The following is a 13,178-nucleotide window of genomic DNA, read 5'->3' as shown; positions in this document are numbered from 1 at the left end:
ATCCAGCCAGGACGGGTTGTGCAGGAGGTAAGATCAAGACCGCCTGTGCGCCTCCATAGCCCGGTGTTTCCAGTTCTTGTCTCTCGTGCGGACCCGGAAGTGCGTCAGCCCTGTCCGACTCGTCCTGTTCCCACTCCCCGCACTAGCCTGGAGGTGCGTGTTCCCAGTCTGGCACGTCCAGTACCAGCACCATGCACCAGGCTTCAAGTGCATCAGCCCAGTCCGACTCGTCCTGTTCCCGCTCCCCGCACTAGCCTGGAGGTGCGTGTTCCCATGCTGATAACCCCAGTACCAGCACCACGCACCAGGCTTTCAGTGCGTCGGCTCAGTCAGGAGTCGCCAGAGCTGCCTGTCAGTCAGGAGTCGCCAGAGCTGCCCGTTAGTCAGGAGTTGCCAGAGCTGCCCGTCAGTCAGGAGTCGCCAGAGCTGCCCGTCAGTCAGGAGTCGCCAGAGCTGCCCGTCAGTCAGGAGTCGCCAGAGCTGCCCGTCAGTCAGGAGTCGCCAGAGCTGCCCGTCAGTCAGGAGTCGCCAGAGCTGCCCGTCAGTCAGGAGTCGCCAGAGCTGCCCGTCAGTCAGGAGTCGCCAGAGCTGCCCGTCAGTCAGGAGTCGCCAGAGCTGCCCGTCAGTCAGGAGTCGCCAGAGCTGCCCGTCAGTCAGGAGTCGCCAGAGCTGCCCGTCAGTCAGGAGTCGCCAGAGCTGCCCGTCAGTCAGGAGTCGCCAGAGCTGCCCGTTAGTCAGGAGTCGCCAGAGCTGCCCGTCAGTCAGGAGTCGCCAGAGCTGCCCGTCAGTCAGGACTCGCCAGAGCGGCCCGTCAGTCAGGAGCTGCCAGAGCTGCCCGTCAGTCAGGAGCTGCCAGAGCGGCCCGTCTGCCCGGAGATGCCAGAGTGGCCCGACTGCCCGGAGATGCCAGAGTGGCCCGACTGCCCGGAGATGCCAGAGTGGCACGACTGCCCGGAGATGCCAGAGTGGCACGACTGCCCGGAGATGCCAGAGTGGCACGACTGCCCGGAGATGCCAGAGTGGCACGACTGCCCGGAGATGCCAGAGTGGCCCGACTGCCCGGAGATGCCAGAGTGGCCCGACTGCCCGGATCAGCCAGAGTGGCCCGACTGCCCGGATCAGCCAGAGTGGCCAATCGGCCAGGATCAGCCAGAGTGGCCCATCGGCCAGGATCAGCCAGAGTGGCCCATCGGCCAGGATCAGCCAGAGTGGCCCATCGGCCAGGATCAGCCAGAGTGGCCCATCGGCCAGGATCAGTCAGAGTGGCCCATCGGCCAGGATCAGTCAGAGTGGCCCATCGGCCAGGATCAGCCAGAGTGGCCCATCGGCCAGGATCAGCCAGAGTGGCCCATCTGCCCAGAGTCTGCCGATGACCCAAAACCAAGGGAGTTTAGCAGCAACCCTGAACTGAGTAAGCCTGACAATTTAAAAGGAATTTTTATTAACTGTATAATTGATGAGTCTGCATACAGGGTGGAGAGGAGGAGGTCTGCCCATGATCCAGAGCAGGGGGAGTCTGCCTACGGTCCGAGGCTGATCGGGGCGGTCGGCACTCTGGAGGACAATAGGCCGGAGCCTGAACCACCACCTGCATAGGTGGGTTGGGGAGGGGGTGTGTAGCACAAGTGCCGTCGGTGACGGCAGCCACCCTCCCTTCCCTCCCTTTAGTTTAGGGGGATTTTTTGTTGTTGGTTGGGGTTTTCGTTATTCTTGAGGTGCTTCCGGGGTTAGCACCTTTAGAGGGGGGGGGGGGGGGGGGGGGGTACTGTCACGTCCTGGCCAGTATAAGGGTTAATTGTTATTGTAGTTTGGTCAGGACGTGGCAGAGGGTATTTGTTTTATGTGGTTCGGGGTGGTGTGTTTGTTGAAGGGCATTTGATTTATTATTTCCGAGTTTTGGTTTATGTTCTATGTTTAGGTATTTCTATGTTTAGTCGAGTGAGTGTATTTCTATGTTAGGTTAATGGGGGGGTTGGGACTCTCAATTGGAGGCAGGTGCTTCCTCGTTGCCTCTGATTGAGAGTCCTATATATGGGTAATTGTTTGGTGTAGGTTTTGTGGGAGATTGTTTCTTGTCTAGCGTGTGTGAGCCTGAGAAGACTGTTCGGTGATCGTGAGTTCGTTTTGTTATTTTTGATGTTCATTTTGAGTTTAATAAAACGTAAAGATGAGCATCCACATACCTGCTGCATTTTGGTCCTCCTTTCCCAATGACAACCGTGACACTTGTCCTGCGTTGCATATAATCGATGCGGTGCGCATTCGCGAAAAAGGACTGTCGTTGCTCCAACTTGTACCGAACCATAAACATCAATGTCTTTCTTAAAATCAATACACAAGTATATATTTTTAAACCTGCATATTTAGTTAATATTGCCTGCTAACATGAATTTCTTTTAACTAGGGAAATGTGTCACCTCTGCAACAGAGTCAGGGTATATGCAGCAGTTTGGGCCGCCTGGCTCGTTGCGAACTGTGTGAATACTATTTCTTCCTAACAAAGACAGCCAACTTCACCAAACGGGGGATGATTTAACAAAAGCGCATTTGCGAGAAAAGCACAATCGTTGCACGACTGTACCTAACCATAAACAACAACTTTCTTAAAATCAATACACAGAAGTATATATTTTTAAACCTGGAAATTTAGCTAAAAGAAATCCAGCTTAGCAGGCAATATTAACCAGGTGAAATTGTGTCACTTCTCTTCCATTCCCTGCACGTAGAGTCAGGGTATATACAACAGTTTGGGCTGCCTGGCTCGTTGCGAACTAATTTGCCAGAATTTTACGTAATTATGACATAACATTGAAGGTTGTGCAATGTATTAGGAATATTTAGACTTATGGATGCCACCCGTTAGATAAAATACGGAACGGTTCCGTATTTCACTGAAAGAATAAACGTGATAGTTTCCGGATTCTACCATATTAATGACGTAAGGCTCGTGTTTCTGTGTGTTATTATGTTATAATTAAGTCTATGATTTGATAGAGCAGGCTCGTAAGCATTCATTCAAACAGCATTTTTGTGCGTTTTGCCAGAAGCTCTTCGCAATGCATTGCGCTGTTTATGACTTCAAGCCTATCAACTCCCAAGATTAGGCTGGTGTAACCGATATGAAATGGCTAGCTAGTTAGCCAGGTGCGCGCTAATAGCGTTTCAAACGTCACTCGCTCTGAGACTTGGAGTAGTTGTTCCCCTTGCTCTGCATGGGTAACGCTGCTTCGAGGGTGGCTGTTGTCGATGTGTTCCTGGTTTGAGCCCAGGTAGGAGCGAGGAGAGGGACGGAAGCTATACTGTTACACTGGCAATACTAAAGTGCCTATAAGAACATCCAATAGTCAAAGGTATATGAAATACAAATGGCATAGAGAGAAATAGTCCTATAATTCCTATAATAACTACAACCTAAAACTTCTTACCTGGGAATATTGAAGACTCATGTTAAAAGGAACCACCAGCTTTCATATGTTCTGAGCAAGGAACTTAAACGTTAGCTTTCTTACATGGCACATAATGCACTTTTACTTTCTTCTCCAAAACTTTGTTTTTGCATTATTTAAACCAAATTGAACATGTTTAATCTTTTATTTGAGGCTAAATTGATTTTATTGATCTATTATATTAACTTAAAATAAGTGTTCATTCAGTATTGTTGTAATTGTCATTATTATAAATAAAAGATATCGGCCGATTAATCGGTAGCGGCCTTTTTCGCCCATCCAATAATCGGTATCGGTATCGGCGTTGAAAAATCATAATCGGGCGACCTCTACTCACAACATTGTACGCACTGCAGGGCTAGCTAGCTGTAGCTTATGCTTTCAGTACTAGATTCATTGTCTGATCCTTTGATTGAGTTGACAACATGTCAGTTCATGCTGCAAGAGCTCTGATAGGTTGGAAGACGTCCTCCGGGAGTTGTCAGTTAATGTGTAAGTCTACAGAAGGGGGTGAGAACCATGAGCCTCCTAGGTTTTGTATTGAAGTCAATGTACCCAGAGGAGGACGGAAGCTAGCTATCCTCCGGCTACACCATGGTGCTACCCTACAGAGTGTTGTTGAGGCTACTGTAGACCTTCATTGCAAAAAAAGTGTGTTTTAATCAATTATTTAGTGATATGACTATATTTAGTATTGTTTTATATAAAAATGATACTTTTTAAATGTTTTAACATTTTTCTTTTTATGAGATTCACTAAGGAGTATGTATTTTCCTTCCTCTTCTGAGTAGCCTCCACTGGTAGCTCTGAATCTGAGTAACAAGAAAAACAGGTCGAGAAGACCTGAAAGAAGATGAATGTGATTAGACGAAAAAAGCGTTCAACAATAATCAATTATTTAGGCCATACTCAGGCATCTTTAAGTTGTGGTGTTGAAAAGTGTTTTCTATCCTCATGCCACTAACACCCCCTTACACACACAGGAACCTATTTACAGGTACTCTGTGGTCTGTGATGAAAACAAGATGAGGATATGTCTACTCTTTGTTAGGGCCTGCTGGCCTATTGCACGCATGACCCTTCTCTCGCTCTTTTCCTATTTCTGTGGTTTTCAGCCAGATGTCTCAGAACTCTTAGTTCACTCATGCTGTAGGCTATACTACTTACTCTTCCAGCTGACAATTTTAGCAACAATTAACCAACTATTTTAACGAGGCAGCTTATCTATACCAAGTCAACTGAAATCTGTGAAAAAACACAATGAGTTTTGTATTAGGTAATTTGACGTAGAGATCACTACAGTATGCTCGATCAAACACAAACCCTGATTTTCAGTGTGATGGTAGATGACTAGAACCATGGACCTATTCAATAACAATGTCATAGGAGGGCATTCAAACTATCTTGTAATTTGAGTGTATATCCTGAAGGGGAGATCACAAAAATAAAACTATTGTATTGTATTTGCCGGGTTTGTCATGTTTTTTTTTGATGTTTTTGGAGATTTGAAGTGACTGATAGAAGTCCTAGTAGAAGACAGTGTCATAGCATGCACGTTCAAAGGTCACAAATTTGAGTCTCTTAGACAACAGTAGCTGCAGTGATAAAGATTGAGGGAAATTGTGCTTCAAAAATTTGTGCTCAATTTGTACAAATCTAAACTATGAGATTCTACATCTAGGACAATTCTGGGACACTGAACTGTAAAAGATACACGTAAAGACCACAGTCATGCCTGAATGAGGCGTTAACAAAAATGATGTGGTCCAGTTCGACCAATCACCTTTAACTCCATTGTTGAAGCGTTGTCTACATGGGTGGACTCTTTCCACTCAAGACTCAAGTTGTGAAGAGCTGACAACTTTAAAGATGATGGCACTGTGTCTGATATTTCCACTTCTCGTAGAGATGGGTAAGTCAATCTTATACATTTTACATTTCTTAATTTGGAGACACAAAATATCCCATTATTGTTCTACAGACACTTTGAGAATCCAAAGTTGTAATTGAGTTATGTAACAGCTAACATATTTTCATGTTCTCTAGTTCATGGGGTAGCTAGGAATGAATCCTCATCCATCAGTCAGAAGATTGGTCTCATGTCAGCCAACGTTGGAGACGCAGTGGTTTTGGTCTGCTTCAACAAAGGCGACGTGGGAGTAATGTTCTCCTGGTACAAGCAAACTTTTGAAAATATTCCTCAGCTCATCTCGACCATCTATAAGTTGGACAATAATGCACAATTTTACCATGAGTTTAAGAATAACACTCGCTTGTCAGTGGAAGGTGGCCAAGGGAAAAATCATCTAATGATCGCAGATGTGGAAGTCTCTGATTCGGGCACATACTACTGTGGAAGTTCTTATGGAAACAATTTGGAATTTGGAAAAGGAGTCATTCTCATCATAAAAGGTAAAAAGAAAGTCATTATTATTTAGTTTTTGTAAATCCGAATTTACAGATATACAGTGTAAATATGAGGTATTCTCAGTTGAAATCTTTATTGAATAAATGTTGAATTACAACACTTGCCACAGGGATATTCTAGAGAGATAAAATTGGTTTATTGGCCTTCTTGTCAGGATCAGAATTGAGAAATATGACTATACTTCAGCAGCCTGTGTCTGAGTCAGTCCAGCCAGGAGACTCTGTGACTCTGAACTGTACAATACACACTGAGACCTGTGCAGGAGAACACAGTGTCTATTGGTTCAGACATGGCTCAGGAGAATCCCGTCCAGGAATCATTTACACCCATGGAGACAGGAGTGATCAGTGTGAGAAGAGCCCTGAGGCTGGGTCTCCTACACAGAGCTGTGTCTACAACCTCCCCAAGAGGAACCTCAGCCTTTCTGATGCTGGGATTTACTACTGTGCTGTGGCGTCATGTGGGGAGATACTGTTTGGGAACGGGACCAAGCTGGATGTTATCCGTAAGTGATACTTCTGATATGTTCTGATATTCTTTCTTGGTGCCTTGAATAAACTCAATGTCTGGTGGAGCAAAATGTCCTGAATTTCCTCTTCCACTGTCTGTATTTCCACAGAGGGTTGTAAGGAGGACCGTCTTCTCTTGGTGTACTGTCTGGGTGTAGCGTTGGGTCTGTGTGTCATCCTCGTCATTGTCCTTGGTTGGGTTATGTATAAGATCAGCAGGAGAGAATGTGAACAGTGCAGAGGTAAGTGTTATCAATGTGCACAATATGCTGAAACTGTTGGTACAGGGAACATGACATGTTTTTGGTCATAAAACTTTACAAATTAATTGTTTGATGATGTTGATGCGGATGTTATTGATGATGATGATAACGATGATGATGATGTTATTGATGATGATGATGATGATGTCGTTATTGTTGTTGTTGATGATGATAATGTTTGATTAAAAGGTACGCCCCCTCAGCCAAGTACTCCGGAGGTCCCCAGTCATAACCAGGTACACACACCTGGCATTTGTTGAGCTGTTGCTGAATCAATGTTTTTTTTATTTAATCAAAATATGAAAATATACACTTTCATTTTTTGCTTCACCAGCAATGTTTCAGTCTAATACCAAATTTTTGGATTTTATTTTTGTTATTCCTCTCAGGATCAAGATGTTGACACACTCCATTATGCCGCTCTGAATGTCGTCCACAAGAAAGTACACACCGGGAGACAGAGGAGCACCATGGAGAGAGACACTGTGTACTCTGGGGTGAGACGCTAAAACATGGACTGAAAAAGAGACTTTTTCTTTTTAATAACTTGCATTGATGTTATGTGTTTCCCACTGTATATAGCTTTATATATCAGTGAAGTTTTAATTTTCATTTCATTGTCTTACAAGAAAACATGGACTGATACGTCAGCTTTGCCTATTTATTCACTTAAATTGCTTTAATGTGTTTCCCACTGTATATAGCTTTATATATTAGTGAAGTGTGTTACAATGCCTTGTATTCTGTCAAATTCCTTTTTACATTGGTAATGTTGTGCAGATTAAATAAAATAGTTAACTGCTGTCATACAGAGGTATTGTGTGATTTTCTCTCAGATTTTTCCCTTGCTCTTAAATTTCTACAGCAGTTTCACTGGTAGGTTTGCAGGGAAGAACAATAACCCCACAACTGATTTTGGGCAACAACATCAGAGCAGATTGAGGTTTATGCTCAATGTAACATTAGCTCACCCTGATGACAGTATGTGCATATATGCATGCAATAGAGTCCATTCTATTGACTAACTCTTTCAGTCATCTCTCCTTTTTAAGCTGTATCCTGTATCACATCTCTCTGTGGTGTTCTGAATGCCCTAAATAGATTTTCCACTCATGTAAACTCATCTCTAACCCACAGCAATGACCGTCTGTCCTCAACAAATGCTCTCTACAGACACTTCAGTGCATCAAAACCACAACACAACAATGTCACTAAGGGCCCATTTCAGGAAATACACACCTCTCCTACACACTCCTTTCTTATGCCCTTCTCAGTAGTTGGTATTCAGACTTACCTTATGCAGGTGTGTAACAGGCTTTGCAGATCCCTTGTGTTTGTTGAATAAATTAATTTTAACCGCTGAAAACCCTCCCACTTACTGGCCAAGTGAATTTCTCATGGAGTTTTCATTCAATCAGGTTTTAAGTACATTTGTTTACAGCTGTCCCTAAATGTGGTGTACCTTTAATTTGAAATTCTCGCCAGTCTCACTAGAATATATAGAGTGAACGGTTCAGAATATTAGGGATTTAAGAAAGCCATGTAAATACACACATATTTGTATCCTTTTCAGCACCACTTCGTAGATATCATTTTTTATCTGATCTTGCATATTATTTAGGGTTAGGAAAGTATTCATGAATAAAATAAAACTGGTTGGAGAGCCTTTACACGCTAAATATATTGGTGAATCAAAATACAGTAGTTTGATTCATCCTGAAAGTTGCCATGTTCAATTGTTCAATCCATTAAATATTGGAAAGTGAGAGAAGTGTACAATAGGGGTTGACCAGTAGTCCTATAAATCTACCCTAATAATCCTCACTTATCATGGAACTGTGATGACAGCAGTCAGGTCGTCGCCAGGCTCCAGGTCTAAACCGCTACGTGTAGTCTGTGTTCCATAATGATTCAAATAGGTTAAATGTTCCAGACTATTTCAAAACTTGTCACACATTAGCCTAATATGATCCACTATTTCTTGTGATCCTCATGAACAACCACACAAACATGACAGAGGAAAGAAAGGTAAACTAACGATGTAATGGAATGATGAAAAATGTAAGGAAACTGACATTAAAGTGACAGTTATGTTGGTGTAACACGATACAAATTGTAAAAAAATACAGTGAAAAATTTGGGCATCTAATTAAAACATTCTAGAAATCATAAATCAACTCGGTAAGTTTGGCACTATACTGTCAGTTGCACATAGCTACACATTTCTGACATTTCAAATTTGCAAGTTATAAGTCCAGCATTTCATAAACTTCACTGTGGAAAAGGTGATATGTAGATATGCTTTAGTTTGCTGCTATGTGACTGGTTTCATATTTGTCTCAAGCGATCAAAATGTAAAATAGATATAAAACAATTGTAATGTATATTTACAATCCCCTTATCCAAAAAGATTACTAATTTATCTAGCTCTTTAAATACTCTTATCAATATGTAAATTACAGTGCATGGGAAATTGTATTTCTATCAGAAAAAATAAAGTAGGTGTTGTCCACTTGGAACTGACAGGTTGCTGGACCTTATTAAACTTTTCATTGTGCATAAAGTTGGTGAAATGATGAGGTCAGAATACGGCGTATCTGTAGACACACCTTCATTTCTTTGAACTCCAACCAAAACTAATAGCAGATGAATAGCATGCTTTTCTCAAGCTTAAGTTCAAGGTCAGAATACGGTTCGAGAGAAAGGTGCATAAAAAGGGAATTATGTTCCATATACCCGAGCTTAAGTTGGGTCGGAATTGGCCCCTAAGACCACGACTCTCTTTTACTAGCACAAAACAAGGTCGTATCTATGCTTTGGTCAGGTGGGCCTGCTGGCTTTGTGCACACAGGACCCTCCTACCTGCTCTCTGTGTCTCTGTGTGGTTTTCAGCAGGATGTCTATGTGGTGTCACTGTTGTTCTCACTATCTTTACTTCTCACAATTTTTACACAATCTTTGCCCCAGACCGCTTGCAGCCACAGCAAATGTGTTCTTTATAAAGTGACACTGATATATATACAGTATTAGTTATCTTATATCAGTTACAAACCACAAAGAACTGCTGATTAACCCTATTTGAACTCTCTGAGTTAACTGTCTCATGTGTGATACCATCTATTCTAGATCTATGGACAACGGGGGAGGGGACAGTTTATGAAGATGTCGTCTGAGAACTTTCAGTATATTCACAATCAGACAATCCTGATAAGACTACTGCAGGATGCTCTGTCAGAAGGAGACCTATAGAGGAGGATCTTCATTCTGATAGATTGCTATCTATGAGAATCAAATCTAATTTTAAAACACTAAACAGAGAGTGAAACAGACTAGATGAAGTGTGTCATGTATTGGTTGGCTGGTTGACTGGTTGACTGGTGTCCAATCAGACATGCACTCTCGGGTGTTACACATCAGTCAGTGCATTTTTCTCTGAATGATATACAGGGAATGAGACTGACATACAATAGACTTGTTTCATTCTGTTGGTGTTTTCCCATATGCTCTACTCCCCTTCACCCTTATACTGTACATGACAAGCCATGTTCTAGACACAACATACCTCATATGGGAAATCTAGAGTATTGTAACTGTTGAATTACCAGTTGGACAAAATAATATTTATTTTCTTTAGAATACTTAAGGTACACTTGTATCAAAGAAAGACATGTATTACAAAGACAAAGTATTACAGAGACGTAATACACTAATAAGGGACAAGCACAGTGCAGTGGCACTACTGAGGTTAATTAGAGGATTTGGGCTGACATAAAAAACGGGCTAAAATGTAGCCATGCCATATTTAAAAGGGCATTGGTAACCAACAAAGATCTGAAATTAATAGACCCTATTATTGCCACAACGAACAATCATATTTCATGTGGGAGGCCTAAGATGAAAACCAAGAGCACAAAATGCAGGGTGTACAGTATATGCTGTGGTGGAGAAACATACTACGTTATGGAATCAATTAAGCTCTGGGCTAGGCTGGGTTGGGATGGGCTCAGTATCAGAGGCAGTAGAGGGGAATAGGATCCTTTACTGTTGGTCCAAACATCAAAAGAAAAATGGTCTTAATAAGTTTCATTTCCCTGACTTGAATGTCTTCTTTAAAAGTCTGTCTGGGCTTCTCAAACTAGGGTAAACAGACTTGCTAAACTGTAGCTTTTATTCCTGTTCAGACAGCCAATAAAGTCTCTCAGTTCAGTGTTCCCTCCTACTGTATGACGGCTACATGTAAAGTGTCATCATGAAAGAGGTTTCCTGTTGTCAGACCTTCCCACTATACAGTGCATAAAGGATTGACATTACAATGAAGATCCGACATTGGTCAATGTTTTTGTTTTACACCAACTTTGGTAAGAACTCATTTTAAATGTAGATGCTTTTTCAAATAATTTAATGTAATAGTATTTTGAATCCATTTAAATGACTTGGAAAAGTATAATGACATGTACTGTCTCTATAATGGGTAGAAATGCTTTTTGATCAGATCTTTTACAGTTTGTGCATTGTCTAAGGACATTATTCAACCAGACCCTGGGATTTGTGCTGGGATGGAAGCTAGTGTGATTCTCCCTGTAAAGTTTTTTGGATGCACTCCCAGGACTTCTACTTCAACAACAAATGTTGTTTTGGTTCCAAATAATCCATAGTTATATCCAAATACCTCCGTTTTGTTCGTGCGTTCAGGTCACTATCCGAAGGGTGACGCGCGAGCGCATTTCGTGACAAAACATTTCAAAATATTCCATTACCGTACTTCGAAGCATGTCAAACGCTGTTTAAAATCAATTTTACTGCAATTTTTCTCGTAAAATAGCGATAATATTCCAACCGGGCAACGTTGTATTCATTCAAAGGCTGAAAGAAAAAAATGGAGTAGTCTCGTGAATGCGCATCTCAGTCTCACTGTCCCCAGGCTGACCACTTACAAATTCTGCTGCTGTTCTTTGCCCAGAGACAGCAGACTCCCCATTGCACTTTCTGGCGGCTTTAGAGAGCCAATGGAAGCCTTAGAAGATGTCACGTTACAGCACAGATGTATTTTCGATAGAGATGCAACAGAAGGACAACAAATTGTCTAGACAGGGCACTTCCTGTATGGAATCTTCTCAGGTTTTGGCCTGCCATATGAGTTCTGTTATACTCACAGACACCATTCAAACAATTTTAGAAACTTTAGAGTGTTTTCCATCCACATCCACTAATTATATGCATATTCTCATTTCTGGGCAAGAGTAGTAACCAGTTTAAATCGGGTACGTTTTTTATCCGGCCGTGCAAATACTGCCCCCTCGCCCAGACAGGTTAAGTAATTGAGTCTAGTAAACTTGACCAAAGACCACAGCGATTCAGTCTAACGAAGACGAGAAGGGAAGTGCATTTCCCTCTCACCCCCATGTGGTACATCTGAAGGATTCAATCCAACAAACACTCTGAGACAAAGAAGCATACCACAACTACAAAGGACATTGTGACCTCTGGTGGACAAACACGAGACTTCTGTCGAACTACCGCCCATAGACGCACCGGGTGATTTCAACAGAGAGACGACAAAGACATACACACATAAATATATGTGTTGCAATTATTTTCTGAATGAGCGGTTGTTCATGTGCAAAGTATTCATTCTCATGAGCATAGCTTCCACATGTATGTACCAGCACTCTCTGTCTCTCCCGCTCTTTCTTTCCCCAACCCTTTCATTGTGTAACAAGCCGTCATATCGGGTTAGTCCACTAGGGGCTTTTCATTGCATCATGTTAGTAATATAACTTGTACTGTGTGTGTGTTTATGTAATTCTGTATGATTGTTTAGTTAGTTAGTAAATAAATAATTAAGCCAATTTGTGTAATGCTGAATCATCATTTAGACCACGCTTCGTGCAGATTTATGAAGTCAACAACATTCAGAATGAGACTGATATGAGGTAATAATAGTTCATAATTGACTGTTATTGATGTAAGAGATATTTATATCTTTGGAGTTTAAGTCGGGAGATAGTAACTCGTTAAATAACTTTTCCCATGGTGCCCCAAGTTAGCTAATGAGTTAATTGTTACATGATTAATTTAATCACGTAATAATTAAACATAGTTAATTAATTTGATAAAATAACAGTCATCACATTAATGAGTCACGTCACGACAGTAGGTGTGTCCAAACTTTTGACTGGTACTGTATATATATATATATATATATATATATATTGGAAGACACGAAAAACATTGAGTAGAAAAATGTGTTTCCGATTTTTTTTCTTCTCACTAAGAATGTCTACATGTTGTGTGGTTCTCTTTAGCCAATGTATCTACTCAAGTGAAAGGAACCAAGCCTGACATTGAAGGTAAGACATTTGAAAAGCTGGTCTCTAAAAGAATTTACATGAAATGTTACAAATATTCTAAACATTTTATCTTATTCTCACACAGGGCTCCACATGGAGGTACAGTATTGTAAATGGTATGTCTCGAGAATCAAACTGAATTGCTGAACTACATAACATTTGTTCTGGTTGTTATCATTATT

At 41.8% G+C, this 13,178-nt stretch overlaps 1 protein-coding gene across 1 annotated transcript; it reads left to right on the top strand.

Annotated features, from left to right (window-relative positions):
* The first annotated feature begins 5,298 nt into the window (after positions 1 to 5,298).
* LOC115194311 (uncharacterized) lies at positions 5,299 to 7,453 on the top strand. The gene is made up of 6 exons (XM_029753932.1): positions 5,299 to 5,358; positions 5,493 to 5,858; positions 6,029 to 6,379; positions 6,494 to 6,625; positions 6,836 to 6,882; positions 7,036 to 7,453. Exons 1-6 carry the CDS (start codon positions 5,316 to 5,318, stop codon positions 7,153 to 7,155), a joined length of 1,059 nt encoding a protein of 352 aa, XP_029609792.1. The 5' UTR covers positions 5,299 to 5,315; the 3' UTR covers positions 7,156 to 7,453.
* The last annotated feature ends 5,725 nt before the right edge of the window (positions 7,454 to 13,178 follow it).

Source organism: Salmo trutta, chromosome 5 (genome assembly GCF_901001165.1).
Source record: "Salmo trutta chromosome 5, fSalTru1.1, whole genome shotgun sequence".
NCBI classification, from domain to species: Eukaryota; Metazoa; Chordata; class Actinopteri; order Salmoniformes; family Salmonidae; genus Salmo; species Salmo trutta.
Note: the sequence above shows the minus strand (reverse complement) of the source record. Positions and strands in the feature narration are given on the sequence as shown.

Excerpts from the sequence above, each read along its gene's own strand:
- LOC115194311 (XM_029753932.1), top strand. The coding sequence starts at position 5,316 with ATGATGGCACTGTGTCTGATATTTCCACTTCTCGTAGAGATGG. Across the intron at positions 6,380-6,493 it reads GACCAAGCTGGATGTTATCC|AGGGTTGTAAGGAGGACCGT; the intron begins GTAAGTGATACT and ends GTATTTCCACAG. Across the intron at positions 6,883-7,035 it reads AGGTCCCCAGTCATAACCAG|GATCAAGATGTTGACACACT; the intron begins GTACACACACCT and ends TATTCCTCTCAG.